At 38.6% G+C, this 26,133-nt stretch overlaps 1 protein-coding gene across 1 annotated transcript in view; it reads right to left on the reverse strand.

The window, feature by feature from the left end:
• Positions 1 to 23,277, reverse strand: part of LOC124721522 (leucine-rich repeats and immunoglobulin-like domains protein 3) — a 94,091-nt gene extending 70,814 nt beyond the window's left edge. The window contains exons 1-5 of the mRNA XM_047246540.1: positions 22,848 to 23,277; positions 20,102 to 20,173; positions 12,638 to 12,775; positions 8,404 to 8,547; positions 5,704 to 5,847 (exon numbers count right to left, since the gene is read on the reverse strand). Of these exons, the coding sequence (XP_047102496.1) occupies positions 5,704 to 5,847; positions 8,404 to 8,547; positions 12,638 to 12,775; positions 20,102 to 20,173; positions 22,848 to 23,023 (674 nt within the window). The 5' untranslated portion in view covers positions 23,024 to 23,277. The remainder of the gene's footprint in view (positions 1 to 5,703; positions 5,848 to 8,403; positions 8,548 to 12,637; positions 12,776 to 20,101; positions 20,174 to 22,847) is intronic.
• Positions 23,278 to 26,133: the final 2,856 nt, after the last annotated feature.

The following is a 26,133-nucleotide window of genomic DNA, read 5'->3' on the forward strand; positions in this document are numbered from 1 at the left end:
ACAAAATATTACTGCAGAAGTTGGACCATTATGGAGTAAGGGGAGTAGCTTACAATTGGTTCGCCTCTTACTTTAAGAACAGAAAGCAGAGGGTGATTCTCCACAATATTGAGAGTGGTAGTGATGTTCAGTCCCAATCGGGCACTGTTAAGTGGGGCGTTCCCCAAGGGTCGGTGCTGGGGCCACTGCTGTTTCTTATTTATATAAATGATATGCCTTCTAGTATTACAGGTGATTCAAAAATATTTCTGTTTGCTGATGACACCAGCTTGATAGTGAAGGATCTTGTGTGTAGTATTGAAACAGTAACAAATAATGTACACTCCTGGAAATTGAAATAAGAACACCGTGAATTCATTGTCCCAGGAAGGGGAAATTTTATTGACGCATTCCTGGGGTCAGATACATCACATGATCACACTGACAGAACCACAGGCACATAGACACAGGCAACAGAGCATGCACAATGTCGGCACTAGTACAGTGTATATCCACCTTTTGCAGCAATGCAGGCTGCTATTCTCCCATGGAGACGATCATAGAGATGCTGGATGTAGTCCTGTGGAACGGCTTGCCATGCCATTTCCACCTGGCGCCTCAGTTGGACCAGCGTTCGTGCTGGACGTGCAGACCGCGTGAGACGACGCTTCATCCAGTCCCAAACATGCTCAATGGGGGACAGATCCGGAGATCTTGCTGGCCAGGGTAGTTGACTTACACCTTCTAGAGCACGTTGGGTGGCACGGGATACATGCGGACGTGCATTGTCCTGTTGGAACAGCAAGTTCCCTTGCCGGTCTAGGAATGGTAGAACGATGGGTTCGATGACGGTTTGGATGTACCGTGCACTATTCAGTGTCCCCTCGACAATCACCAGTGGTGTACGGCCAGTGTAGGAGATCGCTCCCCACACACCATGATGCCGGGTGTTGCCCTGTGTGCCTCGGTCGTATGCAGTCCTGATTGTGGTGCTCACATGCACGGCGCCAAACACGCATACGACCATCATTAGCACCAAGGCAGAAGCGACTCTCATCGCTGAAGACGACACGTCTCCATTCGTCCCTCCATTCACGCCTGTCGCGACACCACTGGAGGTGGGCTGCACGATGTTGGGGCGTGAGCGGAAGACGGCCTAACGGTGTGCGGGACCGTAGCCCAGCTTCATGGAGACGGTTGCGAATGGTCCTCGCCGATACCCCAGGAGCAACAGTGTCCCTAATTTGCTGGGAAGTGGCGGTGCGGTCCCCTACGGCACTGCGTAGGATCCTACGGTCTTGGCGTGCATCCGTGCGTCGCTGCAGTCCGGTCCCAGGTGCACCTTCCGCCGACCACTGGCGACAACATCGATGTACTGTGGAGACCTCACGCCCCACGTGTTGAGCAATTCGGCGGTACGTCCACCCGGCCTCCCGCATGCCCACTATACGCCCTCGCTCAAAGTCCGTCAACTGCACATACGGTTCACGTCCACGCTGTTGGGGCATGCTACCAGTGTTAAAGACTGCGATGGAGCTCCGTATGCCACGGCAAACAGGCTGACACTGACGGCCAACACCGCGGTTCCTGGTGTGTCCGCTGTGCCGTGCGTGTGATCATTGCTTGTACAGCCCTCTCGCAGTGTCCGGAGCAAGTATGGTGGGCCTGACACACCGGTGTCAATGTGTTCTTTTTTCCATTTCCAGGAGTGTAGTTCATGAAATAAGTTCGTGGCTTGTGGAAATTAATTTGATGCTAAATCACGGTAAGACTCAGTTTTTACAGTTTCTAACTCACAATTCAACAAGAACCGATATTTTGATCAGACAGAATAGGCATATTATAAGTGAGACGGAACAGTTCAAGTTCCTAGGCGTTCAGATAGATAGTAAGCTGTTGTGGAAAGCCCATGTCCAGGATCTTGTTCAGAAGCTAAATGCTGCTTTATTTACCATTAGAACAGTATCTGAAATAAGTGACACTTCAATACGAAAAGTAGTCTACTTCGCATATTTTCATACGCTTATGTCGTATGGTATAATTTTTTGGGGTAATTCTTCTGATTCAAAAAGGGTATTTTTCGCTCAAAAACGGGCTGTTCGAGGTATATGTGGTGTAAGTTCGAGAACCTCTTGTCGACCCCTATTCAAAAATCTGGGAATTCTGACATTGCCCTCACAGTATATATTTTCTTTAATGTCATTTGTTGTTAGCAATATTAGCCTATTCCCAAGAGTTAGCAGCTTTCACTCAGTTAATACAAGGCAGAAATCAAATCTGCATGTAGACTGCACTTCCTTGACTCTTGTGCAGAAAGGAGTGCAGTATTCTGCTGCATCCATTTTCAATAAGCTACCACAAGAACTCAAAAATCTTAGCAGTAGCCCAAACTCTTTTAAGTCTAAACTGAAGAGTTTCCTCATGGCTCACTCCTTCTATTCTGTCGAGGAGCTCCTGGAAGAGCTAAAAAACTAAGCAAATTCCAGTGTTACGTTGTTGATTTTCTTCATTTAAACTTACGACTTGTCACCTGAATACGTTTTTTTATATTTCATTTTATCTGTTTCTAATATCGTGTTATAATTTCATGTATCAACTCGTTCCATGACCATGGAGACTTCTCCTTAATTTGGTCCCATGGAACAATAAATAAATAAATAAATAAACAAGTGTCAGCATGCGAACTGATCAACAACAGATCGATACAGGCTTCAGGCCCACTCGTGTAACTTTGACGACTGCACTTCACAAAGCTTTACGCCTCGCCTCAGTCCATGAACACTGACATTGGACTGTTGATGACTGGAAACATGTTGCCTGGTTGGACGAGTCTCGTTTCAAATTGTATAGAGCAGATGGACATGTATGGGTATGGAGACAACCTCATGAATCCACGGACGCTGCATGTCGGCAAGGGACTGTTAAAGCTGGTGGAGGCTCTGCAATGATGTAGGGCATGTGCAGTTAAGAGTGATATGGGACCCCTGATACATCTAGATACGACTGACGGGTGACACGTACGTAAGCATCTTATCTGATCGCCTGCATCCATTCATGCCCATCGTGCATTCTGACGGGCCTGGGAAATTCCAGCAGGACAATGCGACACCCCACAGGTCCAGAATTGATACAGAGTGGCTCCAGGAACACACTTCTGAGTTTAAACACTTTCATGGGCCACCAAACTCCCCACACATGAACATTATTGAGCATATCTGGGCTGCCTTGCAACATGCTGTTCAGAAGAGATCTTCACCTCCTTGTACTCATATGGGTTTATAGACAGCCTACCGGGTTCATGGTGCCAATTCCCTCCAGCACTACTTCAGACATTAGTCGACTCCATGCCACGTCGTGTTGCGACACTTCTGCATACTCACAGGGACTTTACACGATATTAATCAGGTGTACCAGTTTCTTTGGCTCTTCAGTGTAGAATTTAATGTAATTTACTTTCTGTTCAAACGGAAGTGAATTTACTTATAATGTCACAAAAATTAATACTGTGATTGATAAAGGTTACTATATACATTGATAAGTTTGGTGATTATGTGTGCCTAGTTAAATATGGGACTATTCTTTTTGGGAACCAGCAAGTTTAACCGCAAATTAATATTGTATTAATTTATTTCTAGCTAATTGGATTATTGTAAGACCACCATGTCTGCATTTTCTTTCTAATGATTACATGAATAAACTATCAATTTGTCCAACACAAATTTTGTGGTGTTATCTAGCAATTATAAGTTGATAGTTATCCTCTTTTTGTTTATTTTATTATTATTACATTTCATTGTAATTTAATCTTTAAATTTTGAACTTGCCAATGATTAGACTATTTGACTGAACAATCAGAAACTATGTAGCTACTTCTTCAGCTATCTTACCTAATGGGCATGAAAGCACACTTGTAACGCTTGACCCTATGACTACATCGAGCAAAAGTTTCAAATAGAGCCATATAGCACTCAACCACGTTTATTGCTAATTCTCACCTCATGGATTTATTTTATAAGAAAACAATAAATACTGGCAACTTACACAATGAAGACTTTTATCAAAGGTTGAGTTACTTCAGAACATTATTCCATAATTATTTGCACTGAACTAAGTTGTTTCAGGAGTCCCAAAATATTGTTCTCCCCCCCCCCCCCCCAGTTTAATTTGTCATTGATACGACACTTAAAATTTTTGAGTTTCCACCTTAGTGTTTTCTTACCATGTGTTAGACATATCACCTTTTGATGTGCAGAACTGAATATAGTGTTCCTATTTAAATTGAGAGTGAGACTATTTGCTGAAAACCACTCAGTAATACTTTTAAGAACATTATTTACTGTTTATTATGTGGCTTTATGTAGGTATGGATACATTTCAATATTAGTGTTACCTGCAAAAAGAACTAATTCTGCTTGCTGTATACTACACAGAAGATCATTTACATATAAATGAGAATCAATAGTGGACCTAACACAGGGCCTTGTGTAACCCCTTCAGTGATTTCTCGGTCAGAAGAATCTCCCCTGCTTAATGTAGTGCCACCACATTGTGAGCCAGGGGCCAGCACTTGCAGTATCGACAACAGCAGAAAGGTGACAGCAGGCCAGTTACCACACCTTATGGCTGCGCCTCCATTTTGTGAATGTGATTGGAAGCGTTGCATCAGCAAAAGAAGTGGGCACTGGACCTGTACAAATACTGATCGTTTTCAGCCACAGGCCTGGCAGTATGAACTCTGTGGGGAGGTGGAGTTCAGCATCTGCAATGGCACCCTGCCCTGAGCTGCAGATTCATGACGGGACAGTGCACGTGCCACTTACTGTGCCTCGAATTAGCATTTTGGACGACCTGCCAGTGGACCGGCTACTGGCTGCCCATTGCCTCAGCAACATCAGCTCTATGCTGTCAGCACACACCGAAGGGGCGTTGCTACTATGGGACAACACTACAAGTGCTATGCACTGTAGGGAGGCTTGTATAGTACCTATGTAGATGTAGATATAGTTTAAGTGCATTTTGACAACCTCATAGATCATGTGACCTAAAAGTAATTGTGCTAATACCAGTCCTAAACAATTCTGTGCACATATTCAGAAGATTCCCTATATCATAGGCCCAGCAAGTAGTTGTAGTATTCTACAACACAACGTTTCAGTGAATCTCAATCAAATGATGAGAAGTCTTCATGGCACAAAAGTTGGTTAACTGGATGGTACACTATTTCAAAACATTATTATATGGCTGTTCTGATACATCTGGAACACACTGGCCACACATTTATCTAATTTCACTGATGTGGGTGTTTTCTCCTTTTCTTTGGACCCACAGTCTTTGTGAAGATGTCATGACTGTGATGTCATTTGATGTTCAGATGAGTCCATGTAATGTCTCACTTCAAAATTTTGGAACTGGCCAACAGTCCTCCCTTCTCTGCTCCCATTTTTACATATATTTTGTGCTATTATCAATAGAACTTGCTTTGAGTTCTTGTAGGTATGATCCTTGAACAAACATAAAATAATTTTTTGCATTGACACTGAGGCTATAATACTTTGAAAGTGATCTGTAAACTAAACATATCTAGCAGCTACATGGTGGAAGTTCTTTTCTCTATACATTGGGTACTGAAGCTATGGCCTTTCTATTAAATATTAGCTATGGCAGTTCTCAGTGGAGTTGTTAAAAGTGAATATTTCAGGTCATAACCACATTTTAAATACTTACAGTGTATGCAAATTTTCCAATTTGAAAAACGCGCCATCCCCCAGCATGCTGATGAAATTTCTTCTGAGTTTTAGCACACTTAATTTATTTGATCCTTCAAACGAAAGTCCTTCAATTTCAGTTATGTTGTTTCTGTTTAATTCCCTGAAATAAAAACAAGAAATCAGAATGTATTGGGTATTGTATGGTATTTGAACTGAAAGTGTCTTTATTGTAGCGCGTTGTTTTATTGAAATTCTTATCATTGACAATGACAATCTACATGTCAGTAAAACAGATTTGTCTACAGCTACAAGTGAATTTTTAGTTCATTAACTGCAATAAGAGAATGTTTACAAATCCAAAGTCACAATTATGAGGATGTCAATTTCCCAAAGACACAATATGACAAGAAGCCATATACATAAATTTGAATTTGCAAGTAACAAAAACAGAAGTAGTAATTTTGGGAGTTTGTCCAAATAAAAGAATTGACACTCAGTTTATTATATCTCTCAGTGAAAAATACTGCATATGTCAAAAATGAACTAGTTCTTGTGTGCGTGTGCGTGTGTGTGTGTGGAGAGAGAGAGAGAGAGAGAGAGAGAGAGAGAGAGAGAGAGAGAGAGAGAGAGAGTTGGTGGTGGTGGTGGTGGTGGTGGTGGTGGTTGCTGTTGAGACTACAACACATTTACTCACACAAAAGCTAGCCTTTGGCTCTGATACTAAAATTTTATGAGAGAGTTGTAGTAAAAGTGATAAAACATTAAAAGACTAATCTTACTGGGGAAAGAGAATCTATAGTTTATAATGAGGAATCTGGACCATGTGCCTTTCCTGGCTGCTTCAACTGACTGTAGTGGTTCCTTGGCTTACAATTACATTTCGTGCAGCATACGTGCACAAAGGTAAAAGCAAACAGGGATTGCACCTGTTTGGGTGCTGCAGAAATTAATCATTGACTGTAAACAGTTGGGGTTTCAATGGCCCTGGTCAGAAGACTTCAGGATGCTGCCCTGGGCATGATGGTATTGGGAGCACCTGCAGCTGACTCTAGCATCATCTGAGACCGTGTTATCACTGAGCCTCCTAAAGTGTCTGATCTGGGCAGTTCAAACTCACCTTGGGGCGAATAATAAAGGACTATGGGATCACGAATGCCTCGGCAGAAAGTGGAAGCGGCTACTGGCCACATATATGCCCCCTTATGCCTTCAAAACAGATTTGAGGTTTTGTCCATTGTTACCATAGTTAAGAGAAGATCAAAGTCAGCACAGAATGCTACGTCTGCTGGGAGATGTGCTTAATCTCCCTGAACAGTCTAGCCAAGCATAAGAGAAGGTGGGTTTGCTGGTTATTGGGAGCTCCTAAATTAGATGGGTGATGAACCTCTCAGGGAAATAGTAAGCAGGTAAACAGGTCAGAAGATAGAAGGCAAGCGTCTACTGAGTATGTTTGCAACGGGGTTGGGGAATGGGGGGTCTCATTCTACATGTGGAGGGGACTCTGCTGGCACCTACTGAGCATACTGGGTAAAGCCAGATCAAATCAAGGCTCATGTCAGCCTGAATGACATCTGCTACCTGGAGCTGTGTCATTTTCAGGTCCTGATGAAGCATGTGGAGTGAAAAGCATCACTCAATGAGTGCTCACTCCCCCTGGCTTGGAGCCAAGCAGAAGGTCTAATACAGACTCTAAAGCAATTCTGTGTGGTTTCAGTTGCCTGTAACTACATGCGTGCATGTGAGTTGCGTTTACACGTGCGCGCGCGGTCTGTTGTTGACGGAGGCCTTAATGGCCAAAAGCTTTATTTGTGACAGTCTTTTTGTTGTGCCTATGTGCACCTCCACTATATGGTGAGTAGCAACATTCCTTTTCATAATATTGTTACATTCCATCCTGGATGTTTCAGTGTTTGAATTTTGTGACAATCTTCGATGCAAATTTCTTGGCCACTGCTATCTAGTGGAAAACCACGGGAGACAACCATCAAAATGTGAGGAAATAAAGTATGCCGTCATATTCGCCTTTTAAATTACTCAAATATCATCTGAGCTCTCAATGATTCATGCTATACCATAGAATCTGAGACATTCCACTACAGTTTTCAATTCTTTAGCTGAATTTCACTCTTTGGCATACAGTGCCACTTAATAAAAAATACTGAAATAGGTGTTCACAAATGTACTATTAAGACTAAATATGTACTCATGTTGAGTTGCATCAATAGGGTTAGAACAGTCTATGAGAAATATAAAGTTTTCCCCAAGATGATGATCCAACCATTCATTTTCTCTCCTTACAAACATTTTCTAAAAAAAGTTATTTACTTCTTTCTGTGAATAATGATGAAAGGTGGAATTTTTAGATTCTGAAAGAAACTTGTGTGTATTACTAGGGGGAAAAAAGAAAGAATATCTATAGGAATGTTTGCGAGACACATCTCTCATGCTGAAATTATATGAATCAGTATGCTGCCTTGAAAGAAATGTCTAATTGTTAGAATTATCCGAAAAAGTGCTCTACAGCACACATCTATTAATCAGGTTGTTGAAGAAATTATTAACTTAGTCTTAATAAAAGTTAATAGGTTTAGATGATTCACTCTGTACAGCAACAATAAATCAAATTATTAATAGTTTTCAGTTTGCAGATGAGCAAAAAAACATATAATTTCTACCTCATAATAAACAAATGAAATTTTAATTAAGGTACACTTACAATACTTTTAAGTTGACTAAGTTTTTGAATAGCTCCTTAACTGATCCTGTCAAATGGTTCCTGTTGATCTTCAATTCGTGCAAGGCTGAGAGCTTCTCAAATGTCCCTTCCTCAATATCAGATATTTTGTTGCTACTAAGATTTCTGAAAAGTGAAACATTATCATTGTCTCCTTATGCTCTGGTGTACACACACACACACACACACACACACACACACACACACACACACACAAAAACCAGAAAAAACTACCAAAAGCATTTTGTTATCCAGGTATTTCACTCACAAGCAATGTTTAGTGAAGTTTGTGCAAAACAGGAAAATAAAAATTTAAGTTAGAAGCAACAAATTAGTTTGCAGAGTACAAGAGAGAGATAAGACAGAACAAAAGGAGGAATGTAGGTTCAAAAGTTTTCACTGACTTTTTTTTATTTTTCTATGACAGAAAAATCTTAGTTAAATTAAATATTACATTAATCATTTTCAAAATGAAAATCAACACCTTTCCTCATTAAAGTCCTGATACTCTTGAATACAAATTATGGATCAACTCAAGCATCTGATACCACTCACCTGCTTCGACCCATGACATAACTGTGTTCTGCTGTGTGATGTCATGGTGGTGCAACATATTTGAAATGTAACAGGTCTGCAAAGGGCATATAGGAGTGTGTGATGGTGCACTCTAGTGGGGATGTCTATATTTCTAAATTGTTTGTGAGAGTTGTTTGTGAAATTTGATTTCTTGAGTGCTGTCTGCGATAATATTATTGGAAGTATTTCTGACAGTTTGTTAGTGAGTTATTTTGATATTGGCAGCTATGGGCAATAGATTCGATTTTGGGTTTGGAATTATTAGTGTGGTGTGTTGTTTATGGTTGTGGATTTAATAGTATGTTTCATCTTTTGTTAGTTGTGGGTGTGACAATGAAGTTCAGGAGTAGGTTGCTGCATATCACAATGAGGGACAACATGTTGAATATGATAAAATTCCTACTGTTATTTGGTTTAATTACTAATTATGTGAAGTGTTATGTTCCTAGAGGAGGTATGACAATGACCAAAGTTGCTGCACCTCCGACCAGGGACCAGTATATGTATGTTTGAAATTGGTATTAATGCATGTTCCTTTTTAATTTTTTGGGTTGTTTGATAGTTGTTGGTAATTATGTTGGATTGAGTGATCCTCACAGACGAATTGCTCTGAAAGTAACTTGAGCACGATTTATTATATTTGCGATACACTTCTAGCCAACATAGGTGTGTAATGCAATTTTTTTTATTGGTATTGGTCTCTCAACGTGAGCCACAGGGGCAGAACTTAAGCTGTTGATACCCCTTTCTGTTAGTTTTCACGATTTTTTTGCTATTTATTGTTTCTGTTGTTGTGATGTTTTGCGCACTGTACTATTAATGTGATTTTGCAGTTGTTTTTCCTCGGTTGTCCCAATAGTTCCAATATTTGTTATTAAAAATTTGGATAATTCTATACTTTGTGATTAAATTGTGGTGCCATGGAAACTTTTAGGAGTATCGGTCACTATTTTGAAATCATATATGTGTTGCAGGTTGGGGCCTGGATGACGGGTGGTATTGTATGCACTGGTTTACCCCAAATTACTTACCAGTTTTCCCATGAATAATATTTAACGTCATTAATTTTTCTGACAGCTAGCTAGATATAAAAAGTCTCATTTGTATTGTAGATGCAACATTTGTACATGAAGTGTAAACCGTTTGGAACGAAGCAGGAGCCAAAGTGACACAGTAAAGAGCAGCAATGGGGTTGGTACTGTTATACAGGTCTTAATCTATTGTCAAGTTGAGTAAAACTAAGTACTTTAAGCTACTGTGAAGACAGGACATACTGCTGTTGCTTCTTGCAAAGGACAAACCATGAGAATGAATAAAAACATTGAGAAAATGATCAATTCACACCCACAGACTGTAGTAACAAAAAATTTTCTGAAAACGAAAATCCAAAATCTTATAGCCAATTTTAGTACAGGTATAATGTTTTTACTTCCATACAGATGCTTCAAAAGTGTGATCTAAAGGCATATTAAATTTTTTACTAATGTCTAAAAATCTAATATGTACTTTCAATTTCCCATCTATAAATACTGTTGTCAACACAACAACACCTAGAAGCTACAAAATTTACAAATAAATTTGATGCAGAATGTGTTGTTACTGGCTGGTTGATAAGCAATAACATCATTTGGTAATTAATCAGCTATATGCTTTGCTCAGAAATCTGTCTTAGTATTTGGAGAAATTTCGCTGATCATCACATACTTATTTTTCATAACACTGCAAAGATGAAGGGAAGACAATTTGCTACAGTGAGATGCCTCTACAAAATAAATAAGAGCAAACATTCCTGAGAAGGCTAAAATATTATGTCTTTCAGGTGTTTGCTGTGAATTAACGACTAAAACTATTTTGTCTGTCATCCAGTCAACAATGTGAGTGACAGTTATCCTACTGCACATATTTATTTCTCCCTTCCATGCTCACAGACGAATTGCTCTGAAAGTAACTTGAGCACGATTTATTATATTTGCGATACACATCTAGCCAACATAATACAACTGAAATTCTTACAATAAATTAACTTGCCTCTCTAAAAAGTATAATACGCTAAATTCTGTTCAAGTACTAGTTACAAATTTATGTCTTCTTACTTGTGAGCAGCACTATCTCAGTTAACTATAATTTTTGCATACAGTCTCACTACATTTGACCTGTATCATGAACAGTTATAACACTATTACCTTACTCAGTGGACAATTTTTTAGAGTATTTCTGAATATGAAAGCAACAAAATCACACCCTGTGCCCTTTATTTTAAATACAGAGTGTGTGGGAAAGCTTATCCACTTTTATAAGATGCACGATACACTTGTGTGCTTTAATTTTGGCAAAATAATAAATCCAAGCAAGGACCTCAATAATTTTCCTGAAGGATTTTGCCTCATTTCAAAATTAAATAAATAAATCCAAAAGTGAACATGTGATGTGTCTCAGTTATTTCACCAGATTTATCGGGCTGGTATTCCTGTTAAATACACTGATAGGTACACTATTTCCATTCTAAGAAAAGCATTTTTTCTTCTTCTAAATAATAAGTTTGGGGTTAATACTTTGATGAATCATAGCAGACAAGGTAGATGAGGAAATCAGCCACAGCCACGAAAGGAAAAATTTCACAGTTTACAATCAGTAATGCAGATAAGGATTGTCGGATGTAGATTTGGCTACTGCTCCTGCTACCCACAGGAAATCACAAATAAATTCAACTTGCAACTATTTTCCATAATCTGACTGTTGCCATAAGATTATTCTAAACACAGATTTGGAAGTGTGTACAAATCTAAATACGCTAATCAAACCTTTTTTACATAATGAATGACAACACACAAATATACAAATATAGTGTAAATAAAATTATTTTAAACAAATAAACTGCATTCTGTGAATGTTACTTGCTCAAATTCGCAGATGAGGTACCATTTGGATATTTTCACTCAGCTGATGATAAAAAATTTCATCATTATCAAAGTATATCCTTTTTGATTTTTTGACAGGTGGAAGAGCCCTACAGAGCAACTTCTTGCCTCTGACTTGAATTCTTCCAACTGGAGCTCTCAACATTACATGTAAACTGTTCAACATTCACTTTTAGTTTAGAGTAGTGTGGTTTATCCATTTAATTCATTATCAGGCACTGCTGACAGTCCATTTAATTGCCTCTTGCTGCAGTAAATAAAAAAGCACTTTACCTGTGTTGATGACCCTCTCCCTATTGTCAAAGCCTTAAACAAGACCCACCTAATGTGATAATGTTGTAGCATCACATGATAATCATAAAAAACAAGTAGTTTTAATCAAGTGCAATGTCTGATGAAGTTAAACTAAGAAAATAATCTCACATAATTTATTCTTGAGACATAACAACGGGGGCAGAGGGGGAGGGGGTAGGGCGGTAACCAGTTCTGCAGTCATACCAATAAAAGAAGAAGATGATATGGTGGTCTGGGTGCATGACAACAAGGCCTTCAGCACCTGTACGAGTGTTGATAAAATACAATTCATGGAATTATAAAACTTCAGCTACAACTAACAATAATGAAAACTCACGTGCATGCCCCCCCCCCCCCCCCCCACACACACACACACATGAGAGATTCTAGAATTTTGACTAAATACAAGCATATATTTCAATACTTACATAATTTCAATTGATGAGTTGTCCGGAAAGCTTTCCAATGTAACTTCTCTTATATTATTATAACTTACATCCAATGACTTAAGGGTGGGAAGATTGTGAAGTGCATTTGCATCAATTTTTCTAATTTGATTGTGAGCCCTGTGAACAGTCACAAATCCGGGTTAAGTACATAACAGGGTAAGGAGCAATTTGCAAGCCACATAACCCTCAATCAAACACTGCATTTGTTGAACAGATAGATGAAAATATACCCCTCAATGTTCATATGTTAATGACTAATGAAGTTTTTTGCCACTCTAGCCTCTGAATAGCAACAGATCCATCTAAAAACATATATGGCAGCAGAACACACACATAAAAGACATTTGTAATTGGCAAGCTTTCGGAGCCAATGCCGGCTCCTTCAAGCAGAAGGGTTGAAGGGAGAGGGGTGAAGGAAAAGGGGCAGATTTTTGGGGAAGTCACCCTATGGTAGCTTAAAGGTAACACATACACTTGATAAATCGCAATGAAAATTCACAAGACAGAATTGATGACCAATTTTTACCTTCATGAGGTGACATTCTGGTACTGCCACTAGACAAATGTAAAAGCACATACACTATCCTTGCTTTTAAAACTAGTAGTTCATTCCTCGAGGAAGACAGAGGGACAGGTCAGGGAAGATTGAAAAGGAAGGGCAGGTCACTTGGACCCCAACTTCATAGGGCTCACAACATATGATGCCTAGCATGGATTAGGAAATGTACTGTCAGCCTTTCCCTCTCCCTTTGCCAAAGAATGAACTATTAGTTGAGAAACCTAGGATATTGTATGTCCATTTATATGTGTCAACTGAAAGTAAATATTGGCCATAAATCCTGTCTCATAGTTTTAAAAACAAAAATCAGAAAGACACTGTAACAAAACAGAGAGAATACTAGTAACTCTTAATGTTACGCTAGTATTAGACATCTCTACTGACATTTTTTCCTACTATTTTGAATTTGTTGCCTCTTTTTTTCAATACATGTTTCATCTCCAATTGTTTCACTGCACTTTCCCAGCTAGTTATAAGTAGTCCTATAGTTTAATGTTGACTCTTAATCACAGTGCAATTTGGTAGTTTTTTCACACATACAAATTGTTGTAAAATGTGAAAGGAGGAACTGCTTTTAACATTAGTAATTTATTTGCCTAAGTATCATTTTATAATGATATAGGATTTAGCAACTTAATACAAGGAAAACGTAAGTAATATACACAGGCATATAAATATACACACGTGTTTAATGGGGTCAGGGCAAAACAGGTGACAAAAAAATCTTAGGACCAACTTAAGCCACAAACAGATGTGTCCTATGCCTGAAAATTCACGACTCATACATAGTAACAGCCAGCAACAGGTAGCAGGCCTTACTCCTCAAGCAAAAGTTTTGACCATTTTGCAACATTCATACTTTCAGTTTTGTTTTAGTATGAGAGATGATGCTGTATTTTCAATTCTTTTATGATACTAACAATGACTAGCCAAGACTCATTATGAACCTATGACATGTTCTGTAACAGTTTACCTAATTCCACAACATGTTTCAGAGGTTTAAACTACCACAATTACTGTGTCAAATGTGAAGGTGTATGTGATATAACACGAGAGAAAAAGAAGGAGCAAATAATCATTGGAGACAGTGTCAAGGGTTCCCCAGAGGCATGACATGGCACATATATGTCCTATCAGTCTACACAACTCCACCTGATGATAGAGGTTTAAAATTATGAAACGTAACATACAAATAAATTGTAACTACTAGTAGTAAACTTGTTGTAGCATTTGATATCAATTATAGTCACAGTAAAGCTGAACCAATAATGTTTTTATTATAAGTTCTTTAACATATTTTATCTGTTACTATTCATGAAAACATACCTAAACAGTTTCGGGGTACAGCACACGCTGGCTTTGACAGTAGTGATGGAGTTTACTAGTGGTAAGATAACATACACTACAGACTTTTAAGGTTTAACATTCAGTCAGCACTGAATGAATTGGATAAATATGTCCACTTGTATTCGACAATCTTTCAGAGTATATTAGGCATAGTCCATATCTATTCAGGCAGGCTACGAAAAAATCTTACCTTCATAGTCTCGGATGTTAAAATGAAGGTCTAAGTAAAGGAACATGTATTTTTTTGTTTCATTCAAAAAAATTTCTGCTCCGAGATACAGCCCTTCATAGTCTCGGATGTTAAAATGAAGGTCTAAGTAAAGGAACATGTATTTTTTTGTTTCATTCAAAAAAAATTCTGCTCCGAGATACAGCCCTCCAAAGATGACACTGCACATACCATTTTGAAGATGCGAATTTTGGAAAAAATTTTCAAATGTTGTATCTTTGGAACAGTTCTAGATATTTTTTTTTTTTTTTTGAAAAATAATTGTTTCATGATTACAAAGAAATCGTCCATTTGGACTTATCTGTCAAAGTCCTTTTACAAGGTGTACACCTTAGTTTCCACCGTTTTTCCCCCCAACGTTTGAGGCTTTAATGAAACAAACTGGTTACCCATGTATCATTCAAAGTATTTTCTATCGCTGGCCACTACTTCCTCCCATCTTTTGGGCAGTGTACGAATCCTGCGTCGAGAAAATTGTTCATCTTTTGAAGCGATCCACGAATCAATCCAATTTGTGACTACTTCATGAGATCTGAAGTGTTGGTCAGCCAGGCCATGGGCCACTGATCTCAACAGGTAATAGTCAGAGGGAGCAATGTCTGGAGAACACGACGGGTGGGCTAGGACTTCCCATTTTAACGTTTCCAAGAACGTTTTGACCTCTTTTGAAACGTGGGGTCAAGGGTTGTCGTGCTGCAAAATCACTTTATCGTGCCTCTCGCTGTATTGCAGCCGTTTGTGTTTTAATTCTCTGTGCAAACACATTAATTGCATTCAATAACAAGCACCTGTGATTGTTTCACTTGGTTTTAACACCTCATAGCACACGATGCTGAGCTGGTCCCACCAAATGCAGAGCATGATCTTGGAGTCGTGAATATTCGGTTTGGCCGTCGACGTGGAAGCATGGCCAAGATATCCCCATGATTTTTTGTGTTTAGGGTTATCGAAATGAACCCATTTTTCGTCCCTGGTCACATTGCCATGCAGAAATCCCTTCCATTTTTGCCACTGAAGCAACTGTTCACGAACACACAAATGCCGTTCAACGTCTCTTGGTTTCAGCCCACACGGAACCCAAGTTCCTTCTTTCTGAATCATGCCCATTGCCTAGGGATGTTTTGAAATGGCTTGCTGTGTCACTCTCACTCATCCTGCCAATTCTTCTTGAATTTGATGTGAGCATTCACTCAGCAATGTCTCCTATTCTGCATCTTCAAAAACATTCTCTCTCCCACCTCTATGAGGCTCGTAAACTGACATTTTCAATCAAGAACAACTTTATGAGGCAGACACAAATCTACTAATGTTTGAATGATGTTATGTTGACCGAGGTCCAAGCTAGCTGCCTGACATCTGCGACCTGTTTTTTTTTTTTTGATCGCTACATACTGCTTTTGCCACCTATGAGCAAACGGCGGAAGCAAAGTTGTACACCTTGTACTATAGTGTTCTGAACTTAATTTTACAATTTAAGAATTTTTTTTTCAAAAATGCCAATCCATAAAATTTTGATTTTTTTTCTGTTGATTAGTACCATAGAGTTCTACATTCCCTAAAAAAGAGAGCTTCCACTTTTAGGCTGAACATGTTTTATAAACAATTGAAATTTTTGCCACATGTAAAAGCTGTTTTATTACCACTTGTCACATAACGGGCTCATAAAAATAAAAACCTAGCCTTATTTAACATAATTTTAGTTTTCAAAGAAAGATTTTTCAAGCATTTTAAATGGGTCCAAAACGTATGTGAAAGCTGCAAAGACTTTCAATTTATACAACTTCTGTGCAATCTGTTTTGTACTGAAATTAGCCAGTCAATGATCTAAAAATGTGTTCCACTGCTTCAGTATCTTCCTTCTGATGCCTTCCTGCTGTACCAATAGGAACTGGAGCACTTACAATCTTCAAAACATTATGAACAGGAAGTGAGCATTGATGGTGATGTTGCTGTCCTTCATCCAGCAGCTGGTCCATGCGGTAGCATAAAGTTCACTACAATTCTGTTTAAATCATAACTGGTGTCTATAATCTCTGCAATCCACCAGACACAATCATATACACACACCACAAATGTCCCCCTTCTCAGGTTGTGAATCTGAATATTATTCTGCTGTTTCTGAGGCGCTGGCCGAACGAATGAAATTTCTTCTTTCTTGCCCTTTCAAGTGAGTGCAATATGAGTTTGCCCATCACTTGAGTCCAAAAATGTGTCTTCTGAATTTCTTTCACAGGAGTAGTTTGTTTGGACCATTCTCCTTTTTTCTGCACACAGAGTTCTTCGATTTCCTCTTTGGACAAAAGAATGAGGGCTCTGGATGTGTAAGATTTCACGACTCTTGTAAAAGCCTCAGCATTCTTAATCACAGCTATATTTGATCTGGATAGATTACATTTTGTAGCATGGTGCTTCAGCAGGCCTCCTACACCATCACAAGGCCCCTTCTCGTAACCAGTAGCACTGTATACCCAAACAGTTGGCAAAAGTGACTCACTCAATTGAAACAGCTGGTAACGATTTTTAAAATGACTAGGAGCATGATCAGAAATAATAATAATCTTCTCTGCCCCTGTTTGCATTTGAATTTTGCGCATTGGTAGCAAAGTATGTGCTGAGTTATGTCCCGTGTGATCACTTATAACTGCAACACTTGTGGTCTTGTTTTGAAAATATGTCACTCCTGTAAAAATTGAAACCTGGTCATTACTCCAATGATACCCTTGCACTTCTTGTGGGAGAATTACAGACCAGTTTTCAGCAAAATCACAGTGAAGCACTAAATGTAGCTCTTCGGCCTGTACAAACCCTTTCACTTCTGCAATGTGTTGTTGTTGCAATTTCTTCATATGCTGGTGTGTTACTGCTTTCACTGACCATTCACCAAGTTCATCAATGGAACTGTCAAAAGCAACAGTTCTCTTAATTAGTTTATTTTCTTCCCATGTCATATATAAAATTTCTGCAGAGTTATCTGCTACGTCTTCCAGGCCAAGTGTCTGTAAAGACAGTCCTCCCTTTCCAGGGCAGTTACCACATTCTTGACACAAACAAGTCTCTTGCTTTACGACACAGACTACTAATGACTTCACACGCTCAATCAAGTTGTCCTATGTCACCCAGTAAGTTCTTCAAAGTTACCACACAAAGTTCAAAATTCGTGCAATACACACATAAACAGCCATCTCTAGGTGGATGTGGAACTACCCACTTATGTCGTAGCGCATAAAATTTTGATCTTCCAATTTGTGACGTTGTATAGTTGCTCTCATAAACTGCAAAAGTTTCTTTAACACTGCGAGTAATGTACCTCTTCACTTTCACAACTTTCCGACCTTCAACTGTTACAGTTGTAGTGTCTCTTTTGTTAGCACTCTGCGAGAACAGTCTCATTTATCTTCCAAATAAAATAACTGCAGTATTTGAACTCAAGCTGCTTCTACAGGATGACCATAATAGGGATCTGGTCTTCCAAAGACTCCTTTTACAGACGTCACATTTCTTGATTTGCCTACCATGTACTTTGATACTGATGGGACGTGGCATAATAGTTAAAACTTGCACCTTTTCACTGTCGGATGCACAATATTCAATAGCTGAATTGATATTTGTGAAAAATTCCTGGCAAGAGGTCCAAGAGTGCTCTGGTACATTTTCTTCTGAAGACTGAATTCCTACTTTGAAGAGTGTGGTCAGTTTTGCTGTAGTGTAATCAACTATAGCTTTAGTAATTTTTCTGTGCTTTCTTGATGCACAGAGCTTATGATTCAACTTCACTGACCACAGTTTCTTAACATGACTAACAACTACCTCTGTAGTTGACTGATTCAGGGTATTTAATTCTTACTCTATTGATGCAAAATCTACATCATCCGTACCGCAGGAGGCTTCACCTTGCTTAGATACGATCATTGTTGTTATTCTGCCAAAACATTTAGAACATAAAAATGTCATCACTGGAAACATCTTCACTTTGAAACACAGTCTTCAAATGAGAACACTTATTACCAACTTAAACAACATCTATTTTTGTTTGTCTTCTATATCACTCTCTTATGAATATGCAAATACCTCACGAAAACACAGAACTCACTGGATGGTCTCAGATTTCTTAGAAGCCTCTTCAGTAAAAAAATTAGCACTGGACAACTACAATACAGAAATCTACAATGAACAACCACGACAAAGAAACTGACAAGAAACTACAACAAAGTGTACGAAATATCTGCACCAATGAAAGTGAAAAGAAATAACTGCAACAAAGAAAGTGATAAGAAATAAAAAAATAAAAAGATATTTTCTAAAATAAAACCTGTCCAACTTAAAAGTGGAAGCTCTCCTTTACAGAGAATATAGAACTACATGGTACTAAGCAACAGGAAAAACCTAACTTTTCTGGATCGGCATTTTTGAAGGAAAAAATCTGTAAATTATAAAAAAAATTCAAAACTCAGCATTAAAAGAACTTTAACAGATTTTTCTAAATGGAGGACACCATTGTAATCACAAAGCAGTTATCTTTCAAATAAAGAAAACTCTAACAAAATATCTAGAACTGTTACAGAGATACAGCATTTTAACATTTTTTTCCAAAATTCACATCTTCAAAATGGTGTTCACAGTGTCATCTTTGGAGGCCTTTATCTTGGGGCAGGATTATTTTTTTTTTTTTGGAGAGGAAAAAAAAAGTGTGTTTCTTACTTACTCCTGAATTTTAACATATGCTAAATTCATTAACATCTGAGACTGTGAAGGTAACCCCCCAGCCTGAAGTGATACGGATTATGCCATTAAATGTACTGTGGACAGTGTGGCATAGTTTAATATGTTCATCCAGCCAAAAAGATCACAATTACTGTACTGTACTAACAGTTTCAGTTGTCATGACAACTGAAAAGAGTAATGTAGTGCAATAACTGTCATTCTGTCAGTTAAATATAGGTAAACCATGTCTAAAAGACTTTCAGTTCAGTAACTCGTATTCTCAATGAGCATCTCTTCAGAAACACTTAAAAACTAATTGTAATGTAAATAAATATTGGAATTTTTTCACAATACAAGCTCTCTAAATGTTATTTCATGCTGGACTCAAGGATAAAATGTACACTCTCAATATCTTTCCGCATCCCGAAAGCACCCTGGGAATAATTTATGTGATGTAATGTAATATTCACAACACTTGCTTTTTAGTAAGTTTTGTCACAACGATTTATTCAGCACACTGTTACATTTCACTAAATGCATTATGAGCAACTTGTGTCTACCTACTCTTGAGAAAAGCAAAGCTACTTGCTAAAATAATTGTACTTACAGGCTCAGAGTTGTGAGATTCAACTGAGCATCCACAGCTGGTATTTCAGTTAAGTAGTTTTTATTCAAATTCCTGCAAAAAAATTGATTTTTATTAAAAGCAGCACATACAAAGTTGTTGTTATAAACAGATTCACCACTGGTGCCACTAGTGGCACATTTCTGTCAAAATACTGGTGTTTTATGAGATGATTCCACATTATTGTCCTCCCACTATCCCTGGAGCTGAGTATTGTTAGATATGGTAGCCTACCTTATAAGATCCACTTTGGATTTCAATAATACTGTCATCTCCCCCTTCCTTTAATATTGCTTGTACCAAGCATAACAAACCTGCCAAAGATTTGTGCTTAGTCTTGCAGCTAGTACCCCGTGGGAGGAAGTTTGGCTGAAGCGGTACTTTGTATAGCCTATATGTTTTTCAAGTTGTCATGAATTTGGCCAGGTGTCAGTTTTGGTATTATAATTAGGGAGAGCAGGCACCACATCTAGTGTGGTGGTTACACTGAGATTGTTGAATTCATCAACATCAATGTGACAGTACTGAAGTTACAATTGTACTTCGTCAGAACCTTTTTGCCAGATCATCACTCATCTGGTTGCAACATTTACGTAAGCTGCTGACTATAAGACGTAGATGACAGCTGTCAAGCAAATGTAAAGGTTTCAATTAAGTATAGCCATTACCAGCACACACAAAAAAATGTGTGACTATAAGACGTAGATGACAGCTGTCAAGCAAATGTAAAGGTTTCAATTAAGTATAGCCATTACCAGCACACATAAAAAAATCTAAGTGCCTGTAAGAAAACAGAAGGACTCATTACAGCAGTAGCAGCTGGTTCAGCAAGTGGCAGATCATATTCTTAGAGACAATATACTACCAGAATGTTATAGCTTTGGCCATGTTCTGATCTGCATTTATCAAATCCCCAACATTAATTAGAAAAGTTACATTGTGACAAATTCTTTTAAATCATTAACCTACAATGGCATACTTGTATTTTTTGTTTGTCTGTATCTGGTACCTTTGATTTAGCAATATAATCGTCTCTCCCTTCAACATGTTAACATTCTATTCAAAATTACAAACAGATTCACTGAATCCATATACTTAGGCTATGAAATATGTCACTACTAAAAATTGAACTTCAGAGGCCAGAACTGCCAAAAGGCAAAATAAATCAAAAGGATGCAAAATTAAGTGGTACACAGCTACAACACTAGAAGAAGGGATGATGATCACTATTCTGGGTTAAATCTGACTTTGGTACAGAAAGGGGTGAATTATGCTGCCAGAGATATCTTTGGACATCTGCAAAATATCATTAAAAGTCTGACAGATAGCCAAACAACAATTTAAAAAAATTAAAAGAATTTCTGAATGACAACTCCTTCTACTCAATAGATGAATTTTTAGATATGAAGTAGAAAATGTAAAACATAAATAAATAAATAAGTAAAAATTATACTGTGATATGAAAACTTATGTTAAACTGACATGTTCTACATCATTACGAAATGTTGTATTCATAACCTATGGAACAAGTATTAATGAAATGAACACACAAAAGATTTTTAAGTCCAGTTGAACCTACTGAAACCAGGCATCAGCATTGACTATTGATGTAATGAGGTGCCGTGTCATGCAAATTCAAACAACCAGAGGTAGATCAGAACACCGACAATATTTGTTTTGCTTCTATACAATTTTCGACATGTAGAGTGTGAAGAAAATGTGATATGCAGTGTGGCCAAAGGTCTAGTTTAAAATGGAACAGGGCAACATGGCTGTGAACTGGTGAAGCCAATGAATGTGACCTCATGATCATAAACATAATAATGTTACATGGCACGTAGTCTATGTGTATCAGATTTTGATAAGTATTTCATGTCCATCATTTTACTGTTATCGGTCAAAGGAAATGGATGGTATCAGTAGGTTCAATACTTACACGGATTTTGTTCAAATCTCACTTTGAGGAACTTTGTGAATACTAACCTACATTCTTGAATAGGTCCCACTGTGCTTGCTGACAATAACACACAGCCTTCACTGATATTTATTATGCTTTACAGGAATGTTCCCCAAATTTCTTGTTCCCAATGCAGACAGATCAGTTGTACAGAAATTTTAATTCACTTATTATGATAACAATGTTACAATTTAAACATAATGAATAGGAAGTTTTATGCTAATAGGTGTTGTGGCAGAAAAACGTGTCATCTGATACGTCATACATATAAACATTTTAGTTGAGATGTTCTCACTGCATCCAGTCAAACGTGAAGTTTATAAATTTTAAACTGTTTTTTCCTTTACAAAAATGGGTGTGGCGCAACATAAGCTCAAACAAAAATATTTGGTAATGGAAAGAGGCATATAACTGACAATCATTATGTCACTTAAAGGCAAAGGTGTGTCTAACCTTCCTGACCCCCAGAATGATTTAGTTATCCACATGAAAGACTGAAATTTACTATGGAAATATACATGGCTCCAGCCAGATAAGTGAAACATTTACAACTTAAAAACTTCACCCCAATGTTAACATACATGATATTTAAGCATACCGATCATATGCAAGAACGTGACCTCTTCACCACAAAAGAACTAAAAGTTTAATTTTTTTCGCATATACAGCTTTCCACTTCAACAAGTGACCTGCCATTTGATGGATTCTGAATTCATTACAGTTACTCAACATCTATCAGTTAGTGTCATAAAATATTAATATATTACTCACAGTTCTTCTGTCCAGGTTGGCAAATCGGCTGGTATGTGTTGCAACTTTTTCCTACTACAGTCAATAAACCGACCCAAGCAGGAACATGAAGATGAACAAGGATCATTATTAGAAGCTTCCAACTGTATCACAGTGAACATAATATGGCAAGTAAACAATAGTATTAAGTTTGCCATATTTTACAATACTCATTCCACTGAGGGAACACAATAACAACTCAGGTGTTCGCCACCATTTTCACTCAATTCCTACATTGCAAATATACAATCGCCGAACGAAAAACAATACCACAAAAACAGGTACTTTATCTATGAGTATGTCCATTACGAAGCAATACTTTATAGCATAAACTGAAAGTTAAAGTAAAACCTCCAGATCACGGTATATACATAATCAAACATAACACCACCACATACATCAAGTACCTTCACCAATGATATACATCCAATCACAGATGTTATGCATTACAATGAAATGTAAAGCCAGAGATGTTACAACATAATACTTACTGGACTACAAACGCTGACTCAATTAAGCCTGGTTTCCACATGCAACAAAAGTGACGCCACTTGGCCTTCATTCTCTCAGCTCACCGAACCTGCGTGAGGAAACACCCAAAATCCTGTGGCGGCACTGGAGTAATGCCACTTTTAGCCATGTCACAAAAGTTAAAGTCACTCTAACTCTATGACGACACTTTCCTTCTCCCACCAACGATTATCGTCACAAGAAAAAAAAAAAAAAAAAAAAAAAAACAGCCACCATTTTGATAGCGAGGCTTCCGAAGCTATTGTATCTGGCATTTTTCTGGTATTTATGCCTGCATTTTACGAAATTTTGCAGTTTCAATCACACACAGCGTTAAAGATCTCTATCTAGCTAACTCTCCAAAATGCGTAGTTTTAACTAGGCTTTGTTGTGGTACAGTGGCAGGAAGTGCGACTTTAGTACGTACGTACAATCTTCATGAGCCCATCATGATTAATTTACATATTTTAACACATAATGTTCGGAAAAGCTTTATGTAAGTAAGCAAGTATTATATAATTATTAGTGGAAGTTTGCTTGTTGTTGCATAGTCGCTTACTTATTTCTTCAAGTGGTGCGAGTTAATGCAGTGTTGCCAGTATATTCACATTCTGTTATATTAACACTTGCCCAGTGGATCTGAGAAAGGAAATAACAAGGTTTCAGATTGAATGCAAGTTTAATAAAGGAAATAAATTATATTACGGCGTCTTTTAGCGCACTTGTACGAAACGGAACTCCAAAATTCAGTAGATTATTAGTATTTCGTCCTTTTTAAGTGATGAGTGGAGCAAGAGTGAAAATATAAGCTTTCAAATGAATCTTCATGGCATTGTAAATAGCGTCCAACACATCGCACAAGAACATTGAAATTGTAATTTTGAGGACGTGGTATAAATATTACAGAGATGATGGGTAATCACCAGATGTCAAATGTCAAAATGTCATTTATAGTGTTACTGCAGCAAGTACTGACTCCGAAATGAGAGCACCTGATTTTGTAATAGAGCTCTATATGGAGATCAAAAGTTACTCGAAATTTACTTTTCTTATCTGAAAGTTGCACACGAATGGATTTTCGTGTATGAACGCTACTTTGTTTATAAGTAGATCTGAGGCCTCTGTGTTGCTGCTGCACAAAATCCACTTTCAAATCCAACAGTTATGCTCTCTCTCCTTCTTATTGGATTCTAGGCTCAACTCTAATGCAATTACCTAAATGACAACAAAAATGTCTGTTCAAGTAATCTCAGATGATGCCACTTTGAATGTCGTGCAATTAGAATTTCGACAGGAGTGTGTGGAAACAGCAGTACATGGCGTCACTGCCATATCAGGTGTTGTGTAACTTGCTGCGGTGCCATCTTAGTTGCATGTGGAAAGCTGGATTAAGGAGATGGTGGTTCTATTGGAGATGGTACAGGTAGTGGACAGAAATATGAAAACACCACAAACACATCACATTATCATGCCTCATATGCTATAGGAATCCGGTTGTCATTGAAAATAGCTTCCAGTCGTCTTGGACTGAATAATATGTAAGATAGCAAGAACTATGCCCCTTACATGAAGTCATTAAAGATCACCTAACTCACGTTGAGAGAACAGTAGGGCTGAACAAAAATGACTGACAAGGCACAATGCATCTTGTAGAGGGTATAGTATGGACGTATTGGAATAATTAACGTCGGGTGATGGATTAAAAGCAATTCACACGATATGAAAACTTTGTGGAAACGCGTCGATTTACTGGGGGCTAGTTTACCCCAGGGAAGTACTCAGAACTGACCCTGGCCGCCAGGGGAGCGACTAAGGGAAGCGACAATAGGCAGCTTAGGGCGGCTCAAGCTCTGAGAAAGCGGTAATGGGGCGCGGGCTCCAGCCACCTTAAGATGAGTGACAGTGACTGGGTGGTTGACCCCGACTCCATGCTGGTGTACTGGGAAACAGATGGAGAGCTTGTACACCTGTTGATAAATGTCCGTCGTCCCGTTTTCTGTGAAACATGCGAGAAAGCGGCGCAAAGCTACGGTGGAGAGGTCAAAAGAGGTCAAAATATGCGTGTTCGTGACTATAGCAACTTCATGCTGAATTCACAGTCAACAGAGTCTGAAGTAAATCAGGTGAAGAGCGACAGAATGAAATACGCCGACCTCTGATGGGAACGTAGGACCGAGGAATTTAAAGTACTCTCCTGGGAGTCAGAATTCCGGAAAAAATGGTGTTTGTGCAGATGCTAACCTTGATGGGTGGCCTGGGAGGAGCTAAATAGAAGAAGTTGAGAGGAAGGGAAATTTTGTGGGAATTTGTTCACTTCCCAGAGCAGGCATTGGTCGGCGATGGGAAGCAACGCATAATTAACGCGATTTGCGCTGCAATTGGCGTAAGTGAGTTTGCTGGAGGGGAAACCGATGCGAAGAGCGGACTGGGAGAAGTCCCTGTAGAGGTCTTCTGTTCCCAGCTTGCCTAGAGTGCGGACGTGGCGTTCTTGACTCAGCTTGCCTGAGAAAGAGTGAGCATCTCTGCTGTTTAGGACTTAGCAAAGGGAACGATTGAGCTTGGAGATAGGAAGTTTTGGTTCAGCTATGTACTGAGCAAGATAGCTAGGAGTGAGTAGATGAGCGCAGCCTTGCAGCACCATGAGGACGGCCGACATCCACACAACGACGACGCACCTCCATGCTGTATTCGCAGATATTGCATCCGCTCCGGCCACTGATTAATTTGTTGGATCACGTCAGCAAAGTTTCCATGAGGG

This window comes from Schistocerca piceifrons, chromosome X (genome assembly GCF_021461385.2).
Source record: "Schistocerca piceifrons isolate TAMUIC-IGC-003096 chromosome X, iqSchPice1.1, whole genome shotgun sequence".
In the NCBI taxonomy this organism is placed as follows: Eukaryota; Metazoa; Arthropoda; class Insecta; order Orthoptera; family Acrididae; genus Schistocerca; species Schistocerca piceifrons.